The sequence below is a fragment of the Tinamus guttatus genome, unplaced genomic scaffold (assembly GCF_059628265.1).
Source record: "Tinamus guttatus ecotype Peru unplaced genomic scaffold, ASM5962826v1 Tinamus_guttatus_pri_ptg000522l, whole genome shotgun sequence".
Taxonomy (NCBI): domain Eukaryota; kingdom Metazoa; phylum Chordata; class Aves; order Tinamiformes; family Tinamidae; genus Tinamus; species Tinamus guttatus.
This window is the reverse complement of record NW_028289056.1, coordinates 123,716-146,034: the sequence shown is the minus strand read 5'-3', so window position 1 is coordinate 146,034 and position 22,319 is coordinate 123,716. Positions and strand designations below refer to the sequence as shown.

Below are 22,319 nucleotides of genomic sequence, written 5' to 3'. Positions count from 1 at the left end.
CTCATGGCAGGGCAATACCCACTTTAGCAGCCCTCAGGCAACAAGGGGGCAGTCCCCTCCGCTCCGAGCAAGAGCTGAAGGGCTCAGTGCTCACATGAGGCTCCTGGTACAAGAAGCAACACTCAGCTCAGGCCAAATCCTGCACTCAGGAATGATGGGGAACGAAAGGTGGATACCACAGGGTTCTCCGTTCTGGTGTGTTATTGCAGCACTGAGTCACCTGGGAGCAGCCTGGGCCGTGGGGAGTTGTGGTCCCATAACAAGTCCTTTCCAGCGCTGCTGGAGCCTGTTTCCCACAGCAAGCAGCACCTCTTCCTGCACTGTTCCAGCTACGGATGTGGATGCGGAGCTGCCTGAGCTCAGAGAGCCCCAAACCCTCACTGCCCACACAGGAGGTCACTCCAAGGGCCCTTGGGGATGGAGCTCAGGCCAGCTCCTCTGCCGATGTCGGTCATGAGGATGTGAGCAGCTAAGATGGGATGGGAGGAAGGAACAGGGACTACTGACACTGCATGAGGGCCGTCCAGAGAAGGGGGCACCTCTTGAAGTGTGGGGCACTGCCTGAGCCCTTCCCACAGGCCAATGCAGCTGGGTCACCCTTCAGCAACCTCTGGGGAGCCTCCCACACGTGGGAAGGGGAGGAAATTTGGGCTCGAGTCCAGGCCCATGGGCTATTGCCAGGCACAAAGCCCATGCTTGCACCATGCCCATCAGCACGGGGCTGCTCTGCAGCTCTGGAGGCAGGAGCTCTGCCTGGCACCACGACCGGCTCCTGCGGGTGCTCCGAGCACCTACCCTGAACTGGCCGCCGTTGCCGTCGTCGAGCTCCAGGATGTAGCCTTCCACCTGCACCGTGGACAGCGGGGGCTGCTTCCAGGACAAGGTGGCACTGTTGTTGCGGGTGCAACACTCCTCCAGCTGCAGGATCGGCGGTGCCGGCACTGGAGAGGAAACTAAACACCAATTAGTGCAACCCTGGCTGCTAGGATCACAGAGCAGAAGGGGGAAGACTACAGCAACGTGCACGCTTCTTGTGGAGCATGGAGGACACGTTCAGTGCCTCAGTGCCAAGCCAAAACTGCACAAGGGATGCAACCGCGATCTCACGGGCATAAGGCACTGAGGAGGCAAAAAGGAGCCTTCTCCAAACAAGCTGCACCTCAGCCCTGCTGCCTGCGGAAGCTGCCATTTCCCCAGAGCTTCTCTGCGTTCTGCCTGCTTCTTTCTGACACATTACTGAGCAATTTGGCAGCTGAACAACATACCGAGCACATAACTGCCTGGCTCCTCTGCACGAGCCAGCCCCAGCGCCGTGGAACTCTCCAGGCACCCTTTGCAGAGCGGGAGAAGGTCTCCAGGATCCTCTGCAGAGTGGGAGCAGGTCTCCAGGATCCTCTGCAGCAGTCGTGGTGCTGCCAGCCCAAAGCAATGCTTGGCCTTACCTACAACCCCTGGGAAAGCGCTGTCCTACCTGGCACCCTGGGCTGGTTCCTCAGAGCCTGCGCAGCGGGAGGGATGCTGCACGAGGGACCCCCTGTGTGTGTTCCTCTGCTCATTATTAAGACCTCTAGTAATGTCACAGAATCACAGAATCACAGAATGCTCAAGGTTGGAAGGGACCTCTCGAGGTCACCTAGTCCAACCCCCTGCACACGCAGGGTCACCTAGAGCACGTGGCACAGGACTGCGTCCAAGCGGGTTTGAAGATCTCCAGAGAAGGAGACTCCACAACCTCTCTGGGCAGCCTGTTCCAGGGCTCTGGCACCCTCATTATTAATAAATTTTTCCTGGCTGTCCCTTGGAGCTGTGACATGTGGGACCCAATGACAACCGTTCTGCAAAATCTACAAAACTCACCATCCCACGTGCACAGCGAGGGTGGAACGGGAGGACAGCCTATCCTGCCCACTGCCACGGAGGAGGCAGGCAGCTGAACTAACAGCAGATTTGCTCTTATGAATTAAAAATAACCCCCGGGGCTAAATTCAAACAAGGAAGGGCAGGAATATGCCTACGTCTCCATGAGCTGTGTGGAAGCAAAACGTGAATCCAGCTCTCAGTAGGTTCTGGCTCCCCTATTAAAAATGTTACTGACGCTTCAAAATAACGGCCTGGTTAATGATGGGCAACCAAGAGCGCGGGCGGTAGCAGCGCCCAGCGCGTCCCCCTCCTGGCAGCTGGCACCAACGGGGCCGTTATTTGAAGACTTTCATCATCGTTGCAGAGGAAGCGTGTGATTAACAACCTTTCTGTGCCCAACTACTGAGAAAGGCAGGTGTGTATAAATAAATGTCTCCTACGTAGGGAAATCCAGCTGCGCTGGCAATGAAGAGTCATGCCAAGCCCTCAGCTGTGTGTGAGCACGGGCATGGGAAGCCCTTTCTGCTGCTTCTGAGGCCACCCCTGGACCACAGATGTGAGATAGAGATGCCTGGACAAGGGTGCAGGGTTGAGTCCGAACGCACAGAAACAGGCACAGCTCTGGATTTGGGGATGACCTTGCCCAAAAGCAGATCCACAAAGGTCTATCCATGCTGCACTGCTGCTTCCTTAGCCGGAGTCAGGGGCCAGATCTCACAGGAGAGTTGAGGCTGGCAGGGACCTCAGGGATGTCACCCCATGGTGAGGGCTTCATCTCCTGTGGGCTGCCCTCGTGCAGATGCATCTGATGCTCATACAGACATTTGCCTCCTGTTTTCCTGACTTTGCAGGACTGCAGGCAGCTCCATGCGATGCACATCCATCACCATGTGATGGTCTCAGGCCCTGTGCTCATCCTTTTGCATCGCAAAGGTTAGTTTTGACACCTCCTTAGGCAGCGGTCCTTACTGTGGTGCAGTGAATACACATCTAGCACAGAAAGACTGCTCCCTGCTCCCCAAAACCTCACAGTCCAGAAGCACGGAGCAATGGGAAGTGGGGACAAGCGATTATCTGCATTGTACAAACATGAAATGGAGGCGAGAGAGGCCTCCTCAAGGTCACAGAGGAAGCTCAACTCTGATCCCTGGGCTTTCCAGTCTTTCTGCTTGCTGGGAAGAAGCTAAAGCCTCCGCTCCGCTGCCCCCTCCCCATGATGAGCGGGTGGAAAGCGCTCGGCACGGCGAGAAGCTGCTCGCGGGGCCTTGGAAGGACGCTGGAGATAGACCCTTACCTTTCATCTGCACGAAGTCCAGCTGATGGATGGACTGCAGCAGAGGGGCGTTGTCAAGGTTTAGGTCGAAGTCTGTGGTCATCCGGGGGGTGAGTGTCCCCTTCCCCCACTGGTCCTCAGTTAAGTGCACTCTCCTGATCAAAGCGTCCGAGATCTGGGGACAAGGAGCAGCGTCAGCTACCGAGGGCCACCTGGGCCATGGGCAGCGTGCTGGGCCTTGTAGCTACCCTGCTCCCTGCCTTCCCTGCACTTCCAGGGCACGAGATCTGCCCACCAAGGACCGGGACATCGCACATGATTCCCAGGGATGCCTTTGGCAGCCTCAGACTGGCAGAGGAACCCCAGGAGCCTTGGGGACTATTACAAAGACAGGGGCTCAGCCCAGGAATGAAGAGGAGGCTCTCGAGTGCTGCAGAGCCACGAGACGGCCCGTTATCATCTCTGCTTTGCACATACATGGCCATGTGCTGCAACCATCCACTTCTCCAGTTAGGATGAGCAAATGCCCCTGGCCTGTGCCTGCTTCTGTCCTGCTGTGAACCTGCAGGCAATTAGATTGATTTTAGGAGTGGGAGGGCCTGAAATATGGGATAAATCTGTCACTCATCTAGACTGCAGTGGGCAGGAAGAACATCCTCCTCCAAGCCCCTCCTGGGCCTCATCCTCTTGGCCACCTTGGCCCATCTGGCCCCGAAGTGGTGGAGCAGAAACTGCCTGGTCACATTTCCTCTGCATGGCCACACCTGGACACCTCCCTGTGACGGGGGCAGTGAAAGAAGGCAGGGAAGGAAACTTAAATAATATATTATATGATATTTTTATGTATTGACTACTTTTTTAGTACTGAACAGTAAAATAACATGCAGTTTGAAGAGATTTTGCTATTCTGCCTGCGAGGGGACAAGCTGGGTATAACTGCCTGCCCTTGCGGGTCAGCCCGGCGCTCCGGGCCGTGCGGAGCGGCTCCGAGAGCAGCTCAACGCGCACCTGCAGGAAGCCGCTGGGGTCGTTCTCCTTGATCACCTCCAGGCAATACTCCATGAGGCCCGTGGTCTGCCGCAGCTTCACGGTGCAGTGGGAGATCTGGTCTCGCACCACCTGCCACGAGACGAGAAGAGCAGGATTAAAGAGCTGCGGAGAAAAGGGGCTCTGGGGCCGCGTCGGCATGAGGACGGGGTCCGGGAAGGGAGATGAACGTTCCAGGGAATAGCAAAGGCCAGAAACAGGCAGGACTCATGTGCTGGGGTGTAGCACTTGGCAAACCTCGGTTGACTCCTAACCAGGCACCGAGGCAGGCACAAGGGGGAGCTCCCACGCGGCTCCTGCGGATGCAGCGTGCGGAGGTGACGGGTGGCATGGGGACACGTCCGTCTCCAGTCTCCGGCCTTCACTGCCGCAAGCAGGAGATCGTTTGGGTGTGAAGCCGAGCGGCTCCATGGGGATGCGGCAGCGCCCGCGGCCAGGGCAGGGCGTCCCGGCATCCCCGCTCCCACCTCGGCTTCCGCTGCCTCTTCTGGCTCGGCCCCGGCAAGGGCGGGAATGTCACCCTGGCCGCACGGAGAGCAGCCACCCCCTTCCCCGCGGCTGCCTCCCGGGGAAACGCAGCAAGGATGGATCAGCTAAACAATCTTCTTATCGTCTTTGCGGCTTAAACCTCGCTCTGCTTTGCCTGGGATACTGAATTTATGGGCCACTCCCTGCCGGGGAGACGCAGGGAAGTGCGACCAGCAAAACAGCCCTCTGGCACGGCCAGCCCGGCGCGCACGGCCACGAGGAACGGCCCTCGCCGTGCCAGGATGGGCACCGTGTCCCGGCACGGCGCCGCGGCTCCCTGCAGCAAGGGACACCCCTGCATGCAAGGAGGGAGCCGCATCCCCGCTCTGTCCTCCGTCGCGGGGTCACGCGAGGCCGGAGCAGCCGGCACCTCCTGCCCCGGCCCTGCGGAAAGGCCGATTAGCAGCGGAGCCGCCGGTGGGTCATTCCCGCTCCCGAGGGGCTGCAGATGGGAGAGCCCTCCCGAGCCTCCTCCTCCTCCCTCGCTGCAAGGAGATGCGGTGCTGAACGGGGCGTGAGGCCAGGATGGCGCCTGTGGCTCCTCCGCTCTCTCTCCAGCTGCTTTGGAAGCTCGGGAGCGTTTTGGGACACGGGTGACGCACCCGGATCACGCTGCGATCCGTGTCAGCCGGGCAGCGGCTCCTCCGGAGCCACCCGGTGCTGAGCAGGGCCACTAAAGGCTCCTATGGGGCTGGAGGCCCTGCCTCCCATGTTGCCTCCGTGCACTGCATCCCTATCCGATGGGAATACTCCAGGAACATTCACAGCTGGTGCTGTCAACAGCATGAGGGCAACAAGGGGCTTCGACAGGGTCACCTCCCCCCTCAGTGGGGGTCTTGGCCTTCAGGGCCAGCTCGGTGGCAGGAGGGAGGTCCCTGTCTCCATCGGGTTGGCAGGAGGCCCTGGCACCGCATCCCGGAGCTCCTCTCTCTTGTGACCTCTGCAGACCCACGCCGGGAAGCGGCTCGGCAGGAGGAGGGATCACCGGCGAGCTGCTAATCCGGACGGGGACGTGCGGATTTGCTATTAATTACTGCTCCCTGGGACACAACGAGTGAGGCCGTGCAGATCTGCTGGCATACAAAGATGGGACTCAGTGGCTGTACGGGCACCGTTCCAGCCCTGGGAAAAATGGGAGCTTAGCGGGATGCTTGGAGGCTCCAGCAGCTCGTGCTGGGGTCGGGAGCCTATTAATGTGGAGAAGTAGAGCATGAAAGGGCAGCGTAATTGCTCCGTGCAGACGGAGCTGGCAGCGGAAGGCGCTTTTCCCCTCGCTACCCACAAATGTGTGTTGGAGCCAAGAGGAAGGACCTTCGTGTGGGACCTAACGGGGCTTCATGGCTCGGAGCAGCTGATGCCAGCTTCTGTGCTGCCCACAGAGGAGGCAGGGTGCAGCCAGCGCTGCCGTTAGGGAAGCGAGACGTTTTAAACGTAAACATTCCCCACAGCCCTGAGGTCAGGATCTAAAACCCACTGGAGCCAGGGAAAGGGGCAGGACGGGGCCTTGGCCAGCAGGGGGACTGGGGAAGCTCCATACGTTCTGTTTACAAGTTGCCTTTATTTCCCTGTAGGTCACAGAATGCTCAAGGTTGGAAGGGACCTCTCAAGGTCATCTAGTCCAACCCCCCTGCACACACAGGGTCACCTAGAGCACTTGGCACAGGACTGCGTCCAAGCGGGTTTGGAAGATCTCCAGAGAAGGAGACTCCACAACCTCTCTGGGCAGCCTGTTCCAGTGCTCTGGCACCCTCACTGGGAAGAAATTTTTCCTTAAGTTCCTGTGGAACTTTTGGTGTTTCAGTTTGTGGCCATTACCTCTAGTTCTGTCAGTGGCCACCAGTGAAAAGAGGCTGGCCCCATCCTCCTCACTGCCTCCCTTGAGGTACTTCTAGACACTGCTCAGGTCCCCTCTCAGCCTTCTCTTCTCCAGCTGAACAGGCCCAGCTCCCTCAGCCTCTCCTCATAGGGCAGATGTTCCAGGCCCCTGATCATCCTTGTGGCCCTGCGCTGGACTCTCTCCAGCAGCTCCACATCCCTCTTGTCCTGTGGAGCCCAGAACTGGACACAATACTCCAGATGTGGCCTCACCAGGGCTGAGTAGAGGAAGGGTTTTAAAGAAGGCAGCAGCGGTTGCTAATTACAGCCTATGAAGAGGCTGCTTGTGGCACACACAGCAGCTCGCTACTACCTTAAAATAAGAAATTTGTCTCCGGAGCTTTTCTTCCTGGCGAGATGACATTAACTATATCTACATTTTAATACAGCTCCTAGAAGGCAATAACACCTGCCCTCATCTCTGCTTAAATGTCTTCCTCACCTTCCTCCTGGTTTTAGCACTGGGCTTGGTGCCGAGTTTCCAGGCTCTGCTCTTCACTCGGCCCTGGCGTGGGGAAACAGGCACCGTTTGGGCAGAGCTCTGGTGCTGGGAAGTTCTGCTCAGGGGGAGGGATGGACACGCAAACGGGTTCCACCTCCTCCACCTCGGCATCACCGCAGCCGGGATGCACTTCCAGGTGCACGTTTCCATGGCGACTGAGACGGCTCTAGCCGGGATCTGCATTAACAACCTCCAATGACGCCGCTGACCTGCGTGATGTGGAGCCACTGGAGACCCCAGCACGTGGGAGAACACACCGGGAAGAGATTTCACCCAGCTACTTAACACAACGACAGAAGGCCAAGGGACACTGCAGAACTTCATCGTGAAGGGACAGCTCTGGGTAAAAGCCATCATCATAAAAGGGCCGCTTGCACGTTAACTTCTCAGAGGGTGTAGGGATTTGTAAGAGAAGATGGGCTTCCTACGGACACAGTTTGGTACAGGAAAGCAACCTACGTGGAAAAATTTGGACTGTAATCCCGTAATGTGGGAGGGCAACGGAGCAGCAGGTCCTCCCTGGAGAGCCTGTCACGCTTGGGGCTATGGCCAGGAGTCCCAGAGGCTCCTGGGCCCCGGCACGGCCCTCGAGGAGCTTTTCCTGCAGTAAATTCCTGCAGCAAATGTGCCGGCTGCTGCGCAGGCACCAGGGCTTTGTGGCTGAAGCAGAGCATGGGGCAAAGGCCTCCCATGACTCAAAGGGCTGGAGAACAGCAGGAATGTCCCCAGCACTGCTGAGAGCTTAAACTAGACACACAAAGAGCTCACGCCATGCCCATGGAGTGGGAAGAGGTGTTTTCCTAGGACAAAACAGGAACTTAAGGAAAAATTTCTTACCAGCGAGGGTGCCAGAGCCCTGGAACAGGCTGCCCAGAGAGGTTGTGGAGTCTCCTTCTCTGGAGATCTTCAAACCCGCTTGGACGCAGTCCTGTGCCACGTGCTCTAGGTGACCCTGCGTGTGCAGGGGGTTGGACTAGGTGACTTCTAGAGGTCCCTGCCAAACTTGAGCATTCTGTGATTCTATGAAAACTTCAGGGAAGCCTCAATGCTGGGCCTTTGGAAGCATCATATGGGTCCTTTGGAAAGCAGGCCAGCAACGAGCAGTTGAAATGCAGACAAGGGAGCTTGTCCTGAGGCAGAACAGGCATCTGGGCATGGAATGTAGAACCTGGCTCTGGATGCTTCTCCCTGAGACATTCCGAAGCTTTTGCTCTCAGTGTGAAGCTAAGTTAGGGGGAGGCTCAGACGAGGCTGGGAAATGCCCCTTCCAGGTTCATGTGCTCCCCAAACCTTCACCCCTGGAGCCAGCAGTGCTGCCCGCAGACAAACCTGGGCTTGAGCCGGTCTCCACGAAATGTGTGTCAGGCCAAAGTAGGTCAGTCCTGAAGCGGCGCTGACCCGAATTCCGGATGCCGCGTGGGAATGGGAACGCGGGCTCCCCGCTGCAAGGCACCGTGGCACGGAGCCAGCAGCCAGCTCCGTCCCCGTCACCTGCCACCCATCACCCTGAGCACTGCCACGCTGCGAGGGGCACGAGGGGCAGCCCACGGGGACGCCGGCTGCACCCACCAGCCAAGGAACTTGGGTCTCCAGAGGCTCTAGAGGAGCGTTGGCAGCGGGCGAGGGAGGGGATCCTGCCCTCTGCTCAGCTCTGGGGGGGCATGTGGAGTATTGGGGGCAGTTCTGGGCTCCCCAGGACAGGAGGGACGTGGAGCTGCTAGAGAGGGGCCAACATACGGCCACAAAGATGATGAAGGGACTGGAGCATCTATCGTGTGAGGAAAGACTGAGCAAGCTGGGCCTCTTTACCTGGAGAAGAGAGGGCTGAGAGGGATCTGATCAACATGTGCAAGTACCTGAGAGGGAAATGCAGGAGAATGGGGCCAAACTCTTCTTGGTGACCAGTGACAGGACAAGGGGTAATGGATACAAGCTGAACCCCAGGCAGTTCCATCTCCATGTGAGGAAGAACCTCTTTGCTGTGAGGGTGCCAGAGCCCTGGCACAGGCTGCCCAGAGAGGCTGTGGAGGCTCCTTCTCTGGAGATCTTCCAACCTGCCTGGATGCCGCCCTGTGCCCCTGCTCTGGGTGTCCCTGCTGGAGCAGGGGCTGGACTGGATGAGCCCTAGAGGTCCCTGCCAACCTCAGCTGTTCTGGGATTCTGTGATCTTGCAGGATGAGGCTGGTGGCTCAAAAGCCACACAGGACATGGAAAAGGGTCACTTTACAGCCTGTGGATGCTCTCTGCACAGCTCTGTTGACCTGATCCCTCGTAACTGGCCCTGTAATGGAGTAATTCCACGGAGTGGGCACAAGTGCAGCTACCTGGGGCAGCTCTGCTCAGCGCACTCCACACCGGGAGCAGCCTGGGCCTCTGCAGCAACACGGAATTCAGCTTGTGGAAATGCAGGTGGGAAGAAGGGCCTTCCGGAGCACTCCCTGCCCCTAAGGCGCTTCGCCTTGCTCTGCAAGGAGCAGCCCCATGGTCCCCACAGCCCGTGTCCCCGCGGAGCTCACCTTCAGCTTGTGCTCGTGCTCCTTGTTGACGCGGGACAGCAGCTGGGCTTTCCTGCGGTTCAGCGCGTCGATGAGGGCGTCGCACTGCGCCACCAGGCAGGCCTCGAACTCCACGCTGTTCTCCTGCGGGACGGGGCAGGGCAGAGCGTCAGGGCACGGCCAGAGCCACCCCGCGGCCACGTGGACAGCGCCTGGGGGCTGCAGGGCACGAGGCCACCGTCCTCGTGGTGTCCTCGGTGGCTGGGATCAGCCTGGGGATTGCCCAGCTCGCGCCGCCTCCGTCCCAGGGGACGTTGGAGGGGACATCCCCCCGGCTCACGCAAGGGGTCTCGGAGCAGTGGGGACCCTCTCACCTGGGGAAGGACCAAATACGTCCCCAGCCCAGCAGGGCCAAACGCCAGCCCCCAAGGGAAGCCTGTAGGGAATGGGGTGAGGATGGGCAGCTCCTCCCTGCTGACAGCCCCTCTTCCTCCCGGTCTCCAGCAGAGAAGGCACCATCCTCATTCATTAATTTCCCTCCTGGGCCTGGAGCCTGTCCCTTTTGAATCCATGGGTGTTTTGGGCTCCTTGGGGCCACCAGGACGTCCCCCATCCTCTCCTTTGCTGGTTGCAGCCGCCCGCTCCATGGATGGCTGAGGAAGCAGCAGTTGCAGGAAGGGCTGCAGCAGGGGGAATGCGCAGGGGCAGGGGGTTCCCCTTGGGAGAGCCTCGTCCGATGCAGCTGGGAATTGCAGGCAACGCCATACCTGGATTTGCTGCACCATGTTGCGGAGCTGGACCAGGAACTCCTTGGCCTCCTTGGCTCTGTCTGACAGGCCGTTGAGGGCCTGGGAGAGCTGGCTCTGCAGGGGGAGAAAGAGACGGTTGTGAGGGAGGAGCAGGGACATGGCTGCATCCCAGGCACCACTGCAAGTGCCACCTCCTCTGCAAGTGCCACTTGTCCCTGTGGCTGCAGCGCCGCCGTGGGCATCCGGCACGGAAACTCACCCCGAGATCCCTCCTTGCGCTGCCCTGCAAGGATGCAGAGCCGGAGTCCTGCACCCCTGCCTTTAATTAAAGCACTGGCCCCACAGTCTGAAGTTCACTGCACGCGGCGCCTGGCTAATTAAAACGGGGGTGTTTAATTAAAACTTCCATTAAATCGTCAAGCTGATGAAGCTAGACTGCTGCTAATTGGCTTCCCGTTCCGGGCACGACTCGGAATTCGGGGCTTCCCATGGGCAGATCACGGGAGCTCCATGTGGGAGCTGCTGCTGTCGCAAACACAGAAACCTCCTCCCCAAAACACTCACCTGCTGCAAACCCGCTGTCCCCAACCACGAGCAGCACCGGTACCAGCACCGGCACCGGCCCACACGCTCCCTTCCCTGCCCTCCCGCTCCGCAGCGTTGGCCATGGCGGTGGGATTCGGGGGTGACTTTGTTGCTTGCTCGTGGTCGGGGAGCCCCAAACTACCGTGCTCATCCCTGGAACGTCGGTGCTGGAGCTGCAGGAGCGGCGCTTCCCGCTGCCCGCCGGGTGCTGCTTCCCTGCCGGCCTCCTTCGGCACACAGGGAGCCCCGGAGGATGTCGGGGATGGAGAGGACTCATTGCCATGAGTTATCCGCCCGCTGCCGGCTCTGCGGGAAGGAGCCAGGCGGCACAGGGCCAATATTAAGAGCAATAACGTTCATCAGCGCAAGGTAATCAGGGCAGCTGATCTATAATCAGCGTCAGAAAGCACTGAGCTCAGCTCCCTGCGCAACGCTCTGCAGGTCGGAGGAAGAGGCTCATCAAGCACCATCCTCTGCATCCAGGCGGCCCCTGAAATAGCCTTGTTGTTGTTGTGAAAAGCAACAAATTCACTGCAGAGCCTTCGGCAGAGAGAAGAGCAGCTCTGTCCCATGGGAGCCGTGGTGACAGGGCTCCTCGCGCGCGGATGCTCTGCTTGATCCTCCTCCTGCTTCGGGTCCAGGGAGCGCCGGGGGCTCGAGCCGGCTCGACGGGGCTCTGTGAAATGCCCTGACTTAGCAGGACACGGAGAGGGGAAGGGCTCCGGGGAGGGCCAGGGAGCTTCAAACCACTTCTGAGTGCATGGAGAGCCAGGGATGGCTGGAGGACACATCCCAACCCCGCACGGACACCGCATGCGGCAGCCCCTGACCTGGCGCAGACCCTAAAACAACCCCCCGTTTGCCCTGAAAACACCCCCCGTTTGCCACAGTGCAGTTGCTGCCTCCTTGGCTGCTCACATTCTAGCTCTGCCACCCCATTATTGCACTAAATCTTTAAATCTCATTATATTGTTTGGAGTTAAATATAAACCCGATTAGCTGCATAAACAATGACTTTTACCAGTCCTAGCCCAAAGCCGAGAATATTTGGGGAAGCAGGTGGAAAGCCCTACGAGGCCACCCTTTTATCGCCTATTCTTTGTTTTTCCCCCGCTTATGGCCTGAATAACCATCTGTGCTGCAGCCCGGGATGGTCCCAACCCGGCAGGGCAGCCAGCCAGCACCTTGACTTTGCTTTGCCACGTCGCCGCCTGCACCCGCCGCGTTCGTCCTTCTCGTGGCTCCCGAAGCCGCCGCGGTCACGGAACGTCCCCGCATGGATCAGTGTGTCCGCAGCGGCAGCAACCCGGCGTCACCGCCGCGCGTGACCGCGAAGCAGCCGGCGCTATCCGTGATCCACAGCCCCCGGCCTCCTTGGCTGCAGGCCAAAGGGAGCATTTCATGGAATGAACAGCAGGAGCACAAGGATATCGCTCGGGGGAGCGCAGATGGGAGCTGCATCCCTCTCCCTTGGCAGGAGGCCGCTTTCTCTTGCTCAAACGGGATTTGGGGCTGCCCGGGGATGGCCCAGGCTCAAGCTCGTTCCTGTCCCTTGTTGATCCGGGATTCGGCTCCGGACTGAGGAGCGGAGGCGCGTGGAGAAGCGGGAGAGCTGGCTTGGAAGCACCGCTTCGAAATCCCTCCCATCACCATGGATACCGGCGCACGGAGAAGGCGCCGCTCGCGCAACAGCCGCTCGCGCAACAGCCGCTCGCGACAGGCGGAGGAAGCCCAGGGAGAAACCCCTTCATCCTCCTGCAGCTCCTGGCCGGGCAAAGCAGCCCGAGGCCCTAAAGCTGCATCCACGTTTCCAACCCAGCCCCAATTCCAGAACACCTCGTGCAAAGCAAATCCCTTCTACTCCTGCTCCAAGAGGCTCCTCCTTTGGGAATGCTCCGCTGCTCGGGTCTCCCCGATGGTGCCGGGCCCGGAGCACAGTTGGGAAGCGGGAGACGGGCAGGGCACAAGGTGGAAGCGCAGCCGGGCGGATGGGTTCCCACCAGAACCGCAGATCCTGGCCCAACGTGGCCAAGCCTTGAAGGAAGAGAAAGGAGATTCAGGTGGGGACTCAAATAGGCACAAAACTCCTGAGGGTTTCAGCTCCCAGCCCTCCAGGAACACATCCTTTGGGAATTGCCCTCCCTCGCCCTCTTGAGTGCCTGTTCCAAGCGAAATAAACCATGAGGAAAGCACCCATGGCCAAAGCACCAGGGAGCAGCGGGGAGCAAGGAAGGAGTGAGGAAGGAAGGAGCGAGGAAGGAAGGAGCGAGGAAGGAAGGAGCGGGAAGAGCCCCGGGGAGGGGGAGAGCCGCTAAGGGAGAGGCCGAGCAATGAACAGGAGGGATTACAGGACCCATTAATAAAAGAAGGAAGAATAAATCAATAACCCTGGACGAGCTGAGGTAATGAGAGCCTTTAAGAAATTATTCTTTAATAAGAAAGGATGTATGGCTAATTAGGAAGTAATGAAGAACTTGGCGGTGTCTCCAGAGCGAGCAGGGGGGCGAGGGGCTCAGCACCCGGAGCTGGAGGATATCCCTGTCCCCGAAGCCGGGCACTGTATCCGAGTGTCCCAGGAAAGCCGTTAACGGGCTCAGTGAATCATTCATGGGGATTTATGAAGAAGTGAAGAATCCGGGAAGCACCCAGGGATGAGGTCACGTGTGCGTCGGGAATCGCTTTCCACGGGAATGAGAGAAGAGCTCCCGAGGCCCTAAAGTGTCACCGGCCTGAGGTGAGGAGGACACCGAAATACAGGAAATCCCTCCAGACCGTCCTGCAGGAGAAGGGCACGGACACACCGGGGCTCCGCAAGGAATTCAGGCACGGGCAGTGGGATGTGCACAGAGCCGGGCGCATGGAAAGGCAAGGGAAGGGAAGGCAAGGGAATGGAAAGGCAAGGGAAGAGGGAAGAGCAACGCCTGGCACCATGCGGAGGGGGAGCATCCCGCTCGGCAAACCCTGCGGGAGCGCCCAGCAGCAGCGGTCGGAACGGCTCATCCGCGTCTTCCTGGCGGGAAGCTCACAGGCAGGAAGAAAATCAGAGGATTCGCACAGCGTGACCACCTCCAGTTAGCGGGAAGTGAAAGGGGAAATGACAAAGGATACTTGGGAAATAGCAGCGCGAGACAAAAGCCGAGGTGGCAGGAGGATGTGCGAGGAGTCACAGCACGGCCTGGGGACGGGTGTTGTTCGGACACGGAGAAGGTGACGATGCTGCTGCACCCCTGCATCCTACGCAAACCTCATCGTTTCCAGGATTTCCTTCAGCCCCTTCATCCACAGACACCCACAGTGTCCTTATCCGGAATATCCCTCACCTGACCCCTTTCCTGGGATTAGGAACACACGGGATGAGAACGGGCAGAAGCCTGGGACTGCTAGGAGCCGGGATGCAGCCAAGGAGCTGCCAGGAGCGGGGCCATCTCCGGGTGCCATCCCGGAGGACCTGGCAGGACCCTTCCTGCTGGGACCCGGCAGGAAGGTCCCCGGGGCACCGCAGGGACACGCGGGCTCTGCCGGCAGCTCTAATTCCGACTCGCGAGCAGGGAAGGATGAAGCGGGGCAGGTTTCCTTTGCAGAGGGGCATCCAAAGGCGTCTCGCCTGCTAAGCTGCTTTGGGAAAAGCCACGGGCAGGATTAGCAGGCAGGGCTCGACCCCCGGCCAGGGCTTTGCAGGATTCAGCTTCCAGCACAACGGATGAAGAAAAGTCCTTGCAAACCACAAAAGTACAAGCGCGTTTGAAGGGGTAACTCTGATATCTGTTTTACTGACTTGTTTTCTGAATAAAAGGTCTCTGGAGACCCTGTGCAATGTGTTTTTGACAGGCAAAGACCCCTATTTCATGACTTCAGCCCCACTCTCCATCATTTTTTTTCCACTTAGGTGAGGGTTTTTTAAAGCCACTGCTTTAACAGAGCAGAAGAGAAGCCTCTCAAGCTGCAATTCCATCCTGAAGGCAAGGCAGGAATTTGGGAATATTTACATGTGCAGCTTCCAACGATGCCAGAGGCTGCAGTGCTGGTGCCTCCGAATTCCCGCGTCCTGCTCCGCCGCAACACAAACCAGCTTTAACGGGAATGGGAAAGGAGCTACCGGCTGCATCCAAGGGCTGGAAAGCACCAGGCCGAGGGGTGCGCACGTGCACCCGGGACATCCAAAACTCCCACTGAAACCCTGCGGCAAAGGGCATCTCCCCTCCGCACCGACTCTGTGTCTCTCCTCCACGTCTTTCCTGCAGGATCCAGCAGGAATTCCTGCTCGCGTGGCCCTCACAAGGGATCCATGCCTGGCCTTTTGCTCCGGTTGCTGCTGGCGCTGCAGGTTCCGGAGTGCCGGGAGCGGGAAGAGGCTGCGGGTGCTGCTTGCAATAGGAGCAGGAAAGGACCAGGGCTCTGAGCCCAAATGCTGGGGAAAAGGGGGTTTCTAATGCAGGGCTAAAACGCCAAATTTGGGTATTTTAATTAAAAGCCCTTTGCCAAGCTGGGTGGTAAATTAAGGAAGGATGAACGCGTTTCAAGAAGGGAGGTGGCAGAATCTGGCCTCAAGCTGCACTCAGCGCCCACGGGTGACATTCCTGTCCCCACGGGGCTCTGGGCTCCTTCACGTCATCACCACAAATCACCTCGGATCCCCCAAGCCAAACTGCCCACTTAAATAGAGTGACGGCAGCGCAATAAAAATTGATTTTTGCGAGCTGAGGCTAAAAGCTTCTCACGGAGACGGTCCCTAGGCACGCGACCCCGCTCCAAAGCCCGGGTAAGCAGGGATTTATTAAGAGCTCCCACGTTGCTGCGGAGCCTCCGACGCCGCGGACGAGCACAGCGCCCGGCGCTGACACCGGCCCTGCAAGCTTCGTTAGGCTTCATTTGCATCAGATTTGGGGGCGCATTTCAACACGAGGGAAGCGGCTCCCGGCACAGCTCAGCACGCGGCGACCGCCTCAATGCAACCTGCTCCTTCCAGGCTGCAGTTATTTTGCTGTTTAGCATTTCCCACCGGGCGAGAGATGCTCACCAGAAGAGAGTAACTCCACGACCACCTCGCCCTCCTGAAGGCGATAATAAACCTCTAAATAAATAAATCAGAGTGAATTACCCGGCCTGGCAACCTCCAGCCAACCTGGGCGAGCTCTGCTGGGAAGCCCCGGGGGGACGGGGAGCTGCTCCAGCATCCCGGCCTCCCCGTTAAGGACGAGTCCAGCTCGCTTGTTTGCGGGCTGGCCCCTTCCGTTGGACAGCAGAATTGCTCTCTGCCGTGGGGAATTTTCACTCAGTTAAATGGAAGCAAACCAAGGGGTGTCTGCACATGCAGGGGATGATGAAGCCACTGAGGAGCCACCGAGGTCCCTGGCAATGGATGGACACAACCCCCACGAGGCCCCAGCTGCATCTTGACCATGGTAAGTGCTGCACCTTTGGCGTGTGCAGCCCCATCTGGCTGACACCAAACACCCCAAACCCCCAGGGCTGGTCCTGCGGAGCCCACGGCTCTCAGACGTGCTGGGATTCATGACAACTCTCACAATTTGTGGCTTTATGGCAGCCAGGCTGCCAGGCAGTGGCAGGAGGGACCTTTACTGGGCCACGTGCTGCAGGAGAAACATCAGGAAACGGCCCCAGGTCTCCACTGAGCGACACTGCTAACAGGGGCAGCCTGTTCTTCCCCCTTGTTACGGGGAGAGCTCTAATTCCAACGGGGAATTTACAGGGAGAGGTCATAGGGAAGGGTCACATGGGGGGAATGAGGCACTTACACCAATGAATTTATGTCAGCTCACTCCAGAAACAAGAAATACGGCGGGAGCCCAGGGTAGGAGCGCTCGGTTGTGGCACGCGGCCTCCCGGCTGCATCCGCAGCACTTCCCGCGAGGCCCAAAGCAGCCGCGCGTCGCTCCCCCGAAACACCAGGAACCGAACCGGGAAACACGAGCGGGAAGCCGGAGCGCAGGGATCCCGGCGGCCACCTGGGCTCTGCCGTGTTTCCAAAGCCACCTACCGGGTCCTGGAGCCAGCCGGCCTGCCCAAACCGAGCGTCGCTTCAGCTCAAGAAGGTCCAGGCGGAGCTTTGGTCCCCACAGGCAGAGCCTCATCTCCCTTTACAGGGGAATGAGGAACGTTTCTCCCGAGGGCAGCTAGGAAAGGAGTCAAACTCGCCCAGCAAAGCACTGCAGGGAGCCGGCGCTCTCCTGATGTTCCTGATGGGATTCCACAGGTTCCGGAGCCCTCCACGTGGCTGGGAGCCCTCAGCGAGTGTCAGCACTTAGCAGGAAGCCCCTGGTTATTAATTTCCATTAGGCAACAGACGGATGAAGCGGGAAATGCCAAACGTGCACGTGTTGGAAGAGACACCTCGGGACAGGCTAACGCAAAGGGACAGGGCTGTCCCCAGAGCCAGGAGTCTGGAAAATCCCTTCAAGCCCTAGGAAAAAAAATGAATGCATCCCAAGAGACACGTGCTGAATCCTTGGAAAGTATAAGACTACTCTAACGCTCTATTTTTTCTTTTACCAAACATTAAAGCTATGAAATTATAGTTATTAAAATCATCGCGCTTTACTGTGGTGGCACATATGGGATTTTGTAAGAAAGTGACCCCAAGCAAGGTTTTCCCTTCAAAGATCTGCACTTTGGGGCCTGGTTTATTCAGAAGAGCGGGAAGAAGCTCCACAGGCAGCAGCAGCAGAAGTGTCTCGAGAAGGTCGTGCTCCCGAACAGGACCCACCTGCACCCCTCTTAGCTCTCCTAGCAATCTCATGAAACTTAAAAAATAATCAGTGATTAATTTCTCACTTCAGTGCCATTTACTTAACGGCAGATTGCAGCGTTTGCTCCAGTTGCTAATTCTCCTGGCACCTGGGGAGCAGGGGACTCCCTGGGTGACACTGTCACCCGCTGACATCTCCAGGAGCAGATGACAAGAGGCACCTCCATGGGCATAGGGGAACCCCGAGGTTCCCCTATTAACCACAATAAACACTGCAAAACACATCCCAAAAGGGGAAAATTGGATTCTTTGCTCTTAAAGCAGCCAGGAAAAGGAACATATATATATATATAGTTAAAACTGTGGTGGAGGGGAATGGAAAGGGGTAGATAGATATTGGAGGGACAGGGCAGAGAAGGGCAGACCCCGCTGGCAGCAGAAGCCTTTGGAGGGCTGCGCTGGGTGTCTAACACAGCACGTGCCCCCGGCCGGCGGCTCCCTGGGCTCCCCGCGGCAGCTCCGCGGCTCCCGACATGGCCCTGGGCCCATTCCCAGTTGCAAAGAGGCGGGAGGCCTCTCGGGATCCCCACGGGATCTGCCAAACTGCCTTTGATTAACGGCATCTCCGGGGCGCCCGGGGTTTACTCGGCCGCGGGTGAGCGCGGGGGCAAGCGCTGGGCTCCGTATAAAGACCAGCCAAACACAGCAAGCAGCATCTTCCGGACACGGATTGCTGCAAATCCGCCGACCTCATAGACATTTGCTTTTCTCTGGCTTCAGAGCCGCTCGGCATCGCTGCAGACGGGAGATGCCCAAGCCGGGGTGAGGAGCAGGCGGGATGCGGGATGCAGCGAGGCCGGGGCTCGGGCGAGCGCGCTGCTCGCAACAGGGCCGCACTCAGCACTGCGGCTCCTTCCGTGAAAAAAACACTTCACTTCTCCATGCAAACAGATCTTTGTCACGTAGCGGCTCCCGGATAGCCCCGGCAAGCCCCTGGGGCTGGAGGAATTCCCATGGACCCAGCAGCAGCAAGTTCATCGTGCCACGAGAAAGCAAATCCCCCCCAGCAGCTCTGCAGCTTGCACGGAGCAGCCCAGCCAACCTGTTCCTTGGAGCCCTGGACATATATATGTATGCCTGCCTGTAAATACATATGTATATATATATATATATAAAATCATTAGTGAGCTGCCGAGCTCACTACCCGCTTTCCAACACAAGTGAGGGGCTCCAGAGCGCAGAGAGCACTTGACTCAGCTCCATCTTGTGTTTCTGCTTTTGACACGACAAGTGGCACTACAGCTCGGGAGGATAAAACCCAGACAGCTGCGAAACACGGATAAAAGCAGGACGATTCAGATTAAAAACCCATTTTCCTCTGCGTTTCTCTGAATACCTACCCCTCTCCCAACAGCTGTCCTGCATGGAAGATAGCAAAAAGAGAGGATTTCTCATCATCTCCGGCTGGCTTGGAAATCCTAGCTGCTTGAATTATGCCTTATTGTGCCTCGGTGCAGATTATTTTGAAATAATCACCCGCGGGAAGTGTGCAATCAGCACCGCTCTGGGGAAGAGAGAAACGGGGTCAGCAAGAAGCGCTGCCCTCGGGTCAAAAATCAAGAGCTGAACCCCAGGGAATACTGCGGGGTGCGATGACAGAAGAGCAGCCGCTGGCATTGTTCTTGGGAGCTGCGGGTGCTCGTTGCAACCTCGCGGCAGCCCAAGAAGCTCCCGCGCAGGAGCAGGCGCCGCGGGTCGGCGTGAGGCCGGTCCGCGAGCCGGTTCCTGCCCTGCAACGGGAACGTGAAGAGGAATCGCAGCCCCACGGCGCAGCCCCATGGCACGGCGAATTCTGCCTCCTGGAAAGGCGCGTGGAAGGAAAAGCCGCGAGCTCCTCGCAGGCCACGGCACCCTACGGCGGGTCACGGTGGTTTTATATACCCGAGTGTGCGCCCAGGTACCAACAGGCTCCCCGAGCCACCCCAAGGGCTGCAGCCGGCTCCTCTCCTGCTCCATGTCGGCCTCCACGGAGCGCAGGAGGAGGATGAGGAGGAGGAGGAAGGGGCGCTGACACCTACACCCGCGCGCAGGGCAGGTTTTGCAGCGGAGGAAGGCGCTGGCAGCAGCCGGCGGCTCCTGGTTCACAAGAGAGGAGCCGCGGTTTGGCGGGCGGGATGGCGCAGGGACAACCCCGAGGCTGGGACAGCAGCGGCACGACAAGCGATGGCCTGTCCCCGCCTGCAGCCACACGGCCTCCGTGCCCGGGATGGCCACGGTCGCGGCCACCTCCGCGGGGCCGTCCCTGCTCCCGGGCACGGAGGGGACGCGGTCGCGTCCCCTCCGTGCCCGGGAGCAGGGACGGCCCCGCGGAGGTGGCAGTGGCCATGTCCCCTCCTGCAGCGCCGGCCGCGCAGCTCATCAGCATTCAGCACCCAGCGCTGCCTCCCCTCCTCCTCCTCCTCCTCCTGCTGCTGCTGCTGCCGGTGACTCAGTGCGCAGAGGCGCAGCCTCCCCACGCTCCGGCCCCGCTGCCACCCCCGCGGCCTTCGCGCCTCCCTCCTCGCGGCGCGGGCGGCCCGGGAACGGGCTCCGGAGCCCGCAGCGCCCTGCAACGCCGGAGGGTGGCACCTGGGGATGCCCTAGTGCTGGTCACCTGCGGAGCAGCACCTTGAGCCCCGCTCCATGAGGTGACCTGAGGTGGCTTGTTCCGAGTGCCCCAAGGTGGCCCGCACGGCTCCAAGCATGAGGACCCCCCGCCACGTGTGCTCTGAACCTGTCCAAGCGGGGACACCCCGCATCAAGCGTGGTCTGAACATCTCCAACCGCGGAGACTCCGCACCAGACACGTCCTGAACGTCTCCAAGCATGGAGTCCCTGCACCACATACAGCCTGAACCTCTCCAAGCATGGAAACCCCACATCATACAGAATCCCAGAACGGCTGAGGTTGGCAGGGACCTCTAGGGATCATCCAGTCCAGCCCCTGCGCCAGCAGGGACACCCAGAGCAGGGGCACAGGGCAGCATCCAGGCGGGTTGGAAGATCTCCAGAGAAGGAGCCTCCACAGCCTCTCTGGGCAGTCTGTTCCACATGATGTGTGGTCTGAACCTCTCCAAGCGCAGAGACCCCCCACCAGCCATGCCCTGAATGTCTCCAAGCATGGAGACCCTGCACCACATGGGATCCGAACCTCTCCAAGCGCAGAGACCCCACAGCAGTCATGTCCTGAATGTCTCCAAGCATGGAGACCCTACACCACACGGGGTCCGAACCTCTCCACGCGTGCAAGCTCCACAACCCCTCCGAGCAAGCTCCTCGCCCGCGTGCCCCGAGCCCGGGTGGCCCCCGTGCACGGGCCGGCGGCTCCATCTCACCTTGTGCAGCTTCCACATGGCGCCCAGCGCCTTGACCTCGTGGCTCGAGTGCTTGCCCTCCTCGAGGCACTGGTAGCACACGGGGCTCTTGCACTGCACGCAGTACATGCTGTGGTTCTCCAGCTCGTGGTCCGTGCACGTGGAGATCTTGCGGGGGCTCAGGCGGCGGCTCACGCGGCCCTGGGCCGGCGGCACCAGGCGGTGCTTGGCCAGCGGCCCGCGGGGCGGGTGGCAGCGCAGGCGGCAGGGCTCGCAGTAGAAGACGTCGCACTGCTCGCACATGACGGCCGCCTCCTTGGGCGCCTTCTCGCAGAGCTGGCAGCGCAGCGCCGCCGCCTTGCCCTGCTGGTAGCGGTCGATGACGGCCTCGAGCAGGCGGTTGCGCGGGAAGCCGCGCAGGCCGCGCTCGTCCAGGCCCAGGCTGCGGTGGCACTGCGGGCACGTGAGGCAGGCGCTGCGCGGCGGCGGGGCCAGCGTGGCGGGCGGCGGCGGCGGCGCGGCCGGCGGGAACACGCGCACGCCGTTGGGCGACTTCTGGCACGGCGTGGTGGGCGCGCTGGCGAAGCCGCCGTAGGAGCCGTAGCCGCTGTCCGCCTCGCTGTAGAGGCTCATCTTGTCCAGGTCCAGGTAGTCGTAGTCGGAGGCGGCGGAGCCCGAGGCGCGGCGGCTCTGCGGCGACTCCGACTCGGGCGTCTGCACCAGGATGTTGCGGGCGCACGCCTGGCACAGGTTGTGCGAGCAGGGCAGGATGATGGGCTCCCGGTAGAAGGAGCCGCACACCGGGCATTTCAGCTCCTCTTCCATCTCTTCCATGGAGGGGCCGGGGGGAAGCGGCGGCGGCGCCGCGCGGCGGCCGCGGGCGGGCGAAGGAACCGGAGCGCGCACGGAACGACCCGTCGCCGCCGCCGCCTCGGCGCCGACTGCCGCCGCACCGCCCTGCCCCGCCCCGCGCCTCGCCATTGGCCCGCCCCTCGCTGGGGGGGCGGACCGCGCGCCGCTATTGGCTGCGCCGCCTGCCCGTCCCGGCCGCGGGGCGGGGCGGCGGCCGCTCGGCCCGCCCCCCGCTCGCCTCAGGGCTGCGGCGGGGCGCGGGGCCGCGCTGCCTGCGGGGCCGAGGCGGTGGAGGAGGCGGGCGAGGGGCTGCCCCGTGCGCGCTGCTGCCCGGCTCCCCCGAGCCCACGAGCCGCGAGCGGCGCCACCATCTCCTCGCCTCCCACTCGGGGCAGCCCCCGCGCGAGCCCGCGGCGACTCCCCGCGCGCCTCGCGACGCGGCGCCCCTTAACGGGCCGGCCCTCAACATGGCGCCCCCTCCATCCCCTTACCCT

The 22,319-nt window shown here is 60.2% G+C and overlaps 1 protein-coding gene across 2 annotated transcripts in view; it reads right to left on the bottom strand.

Moving 5' to 3' along the window:
* The window catches only part of TRIM9 (tripartite motif containing 9), a 34,303-nt gene extending 12,452 nt beyond the window's left edge, over positions 1-21,851 (bottom strand). Inside the window, exons 1-6 of one of the 2 annotated variants that reach the window (XM_088533801.1) lie at positions 20,995-21,851; positions 10,348-10,443; positions 9,602-9,724; positions 4,142-4,252; positions 3,155-3,308; positions 796-953 (exon numbers count right to left, since the gene is read on the bottom strand). In XM_088533801.1, the coding sequence (XP_088389927.1) occupies positions 796-953; positions 3,155-3,308; positions 4,142-4,252; positions 9,602-9,724; positions 10,348-10,443; positions 20,995-21,807 (1,455 nt within the window). In that variant the 5' untranslated portion in view covers positions 21,808-21,851. The remainder of the gene's footprint in view (positions 1-795; positions 954-3,154; positions 3,309-4,141; positions 4,253-9,601; positions 9,725-10,347; positions 10,444-20,994) is intronic. The other variant, XM_088533802.1, reaches the window with a different exon arrangement.
* Between the last annotated feature and the right edge of the window lie 468 nt (positions 21,852-22,319).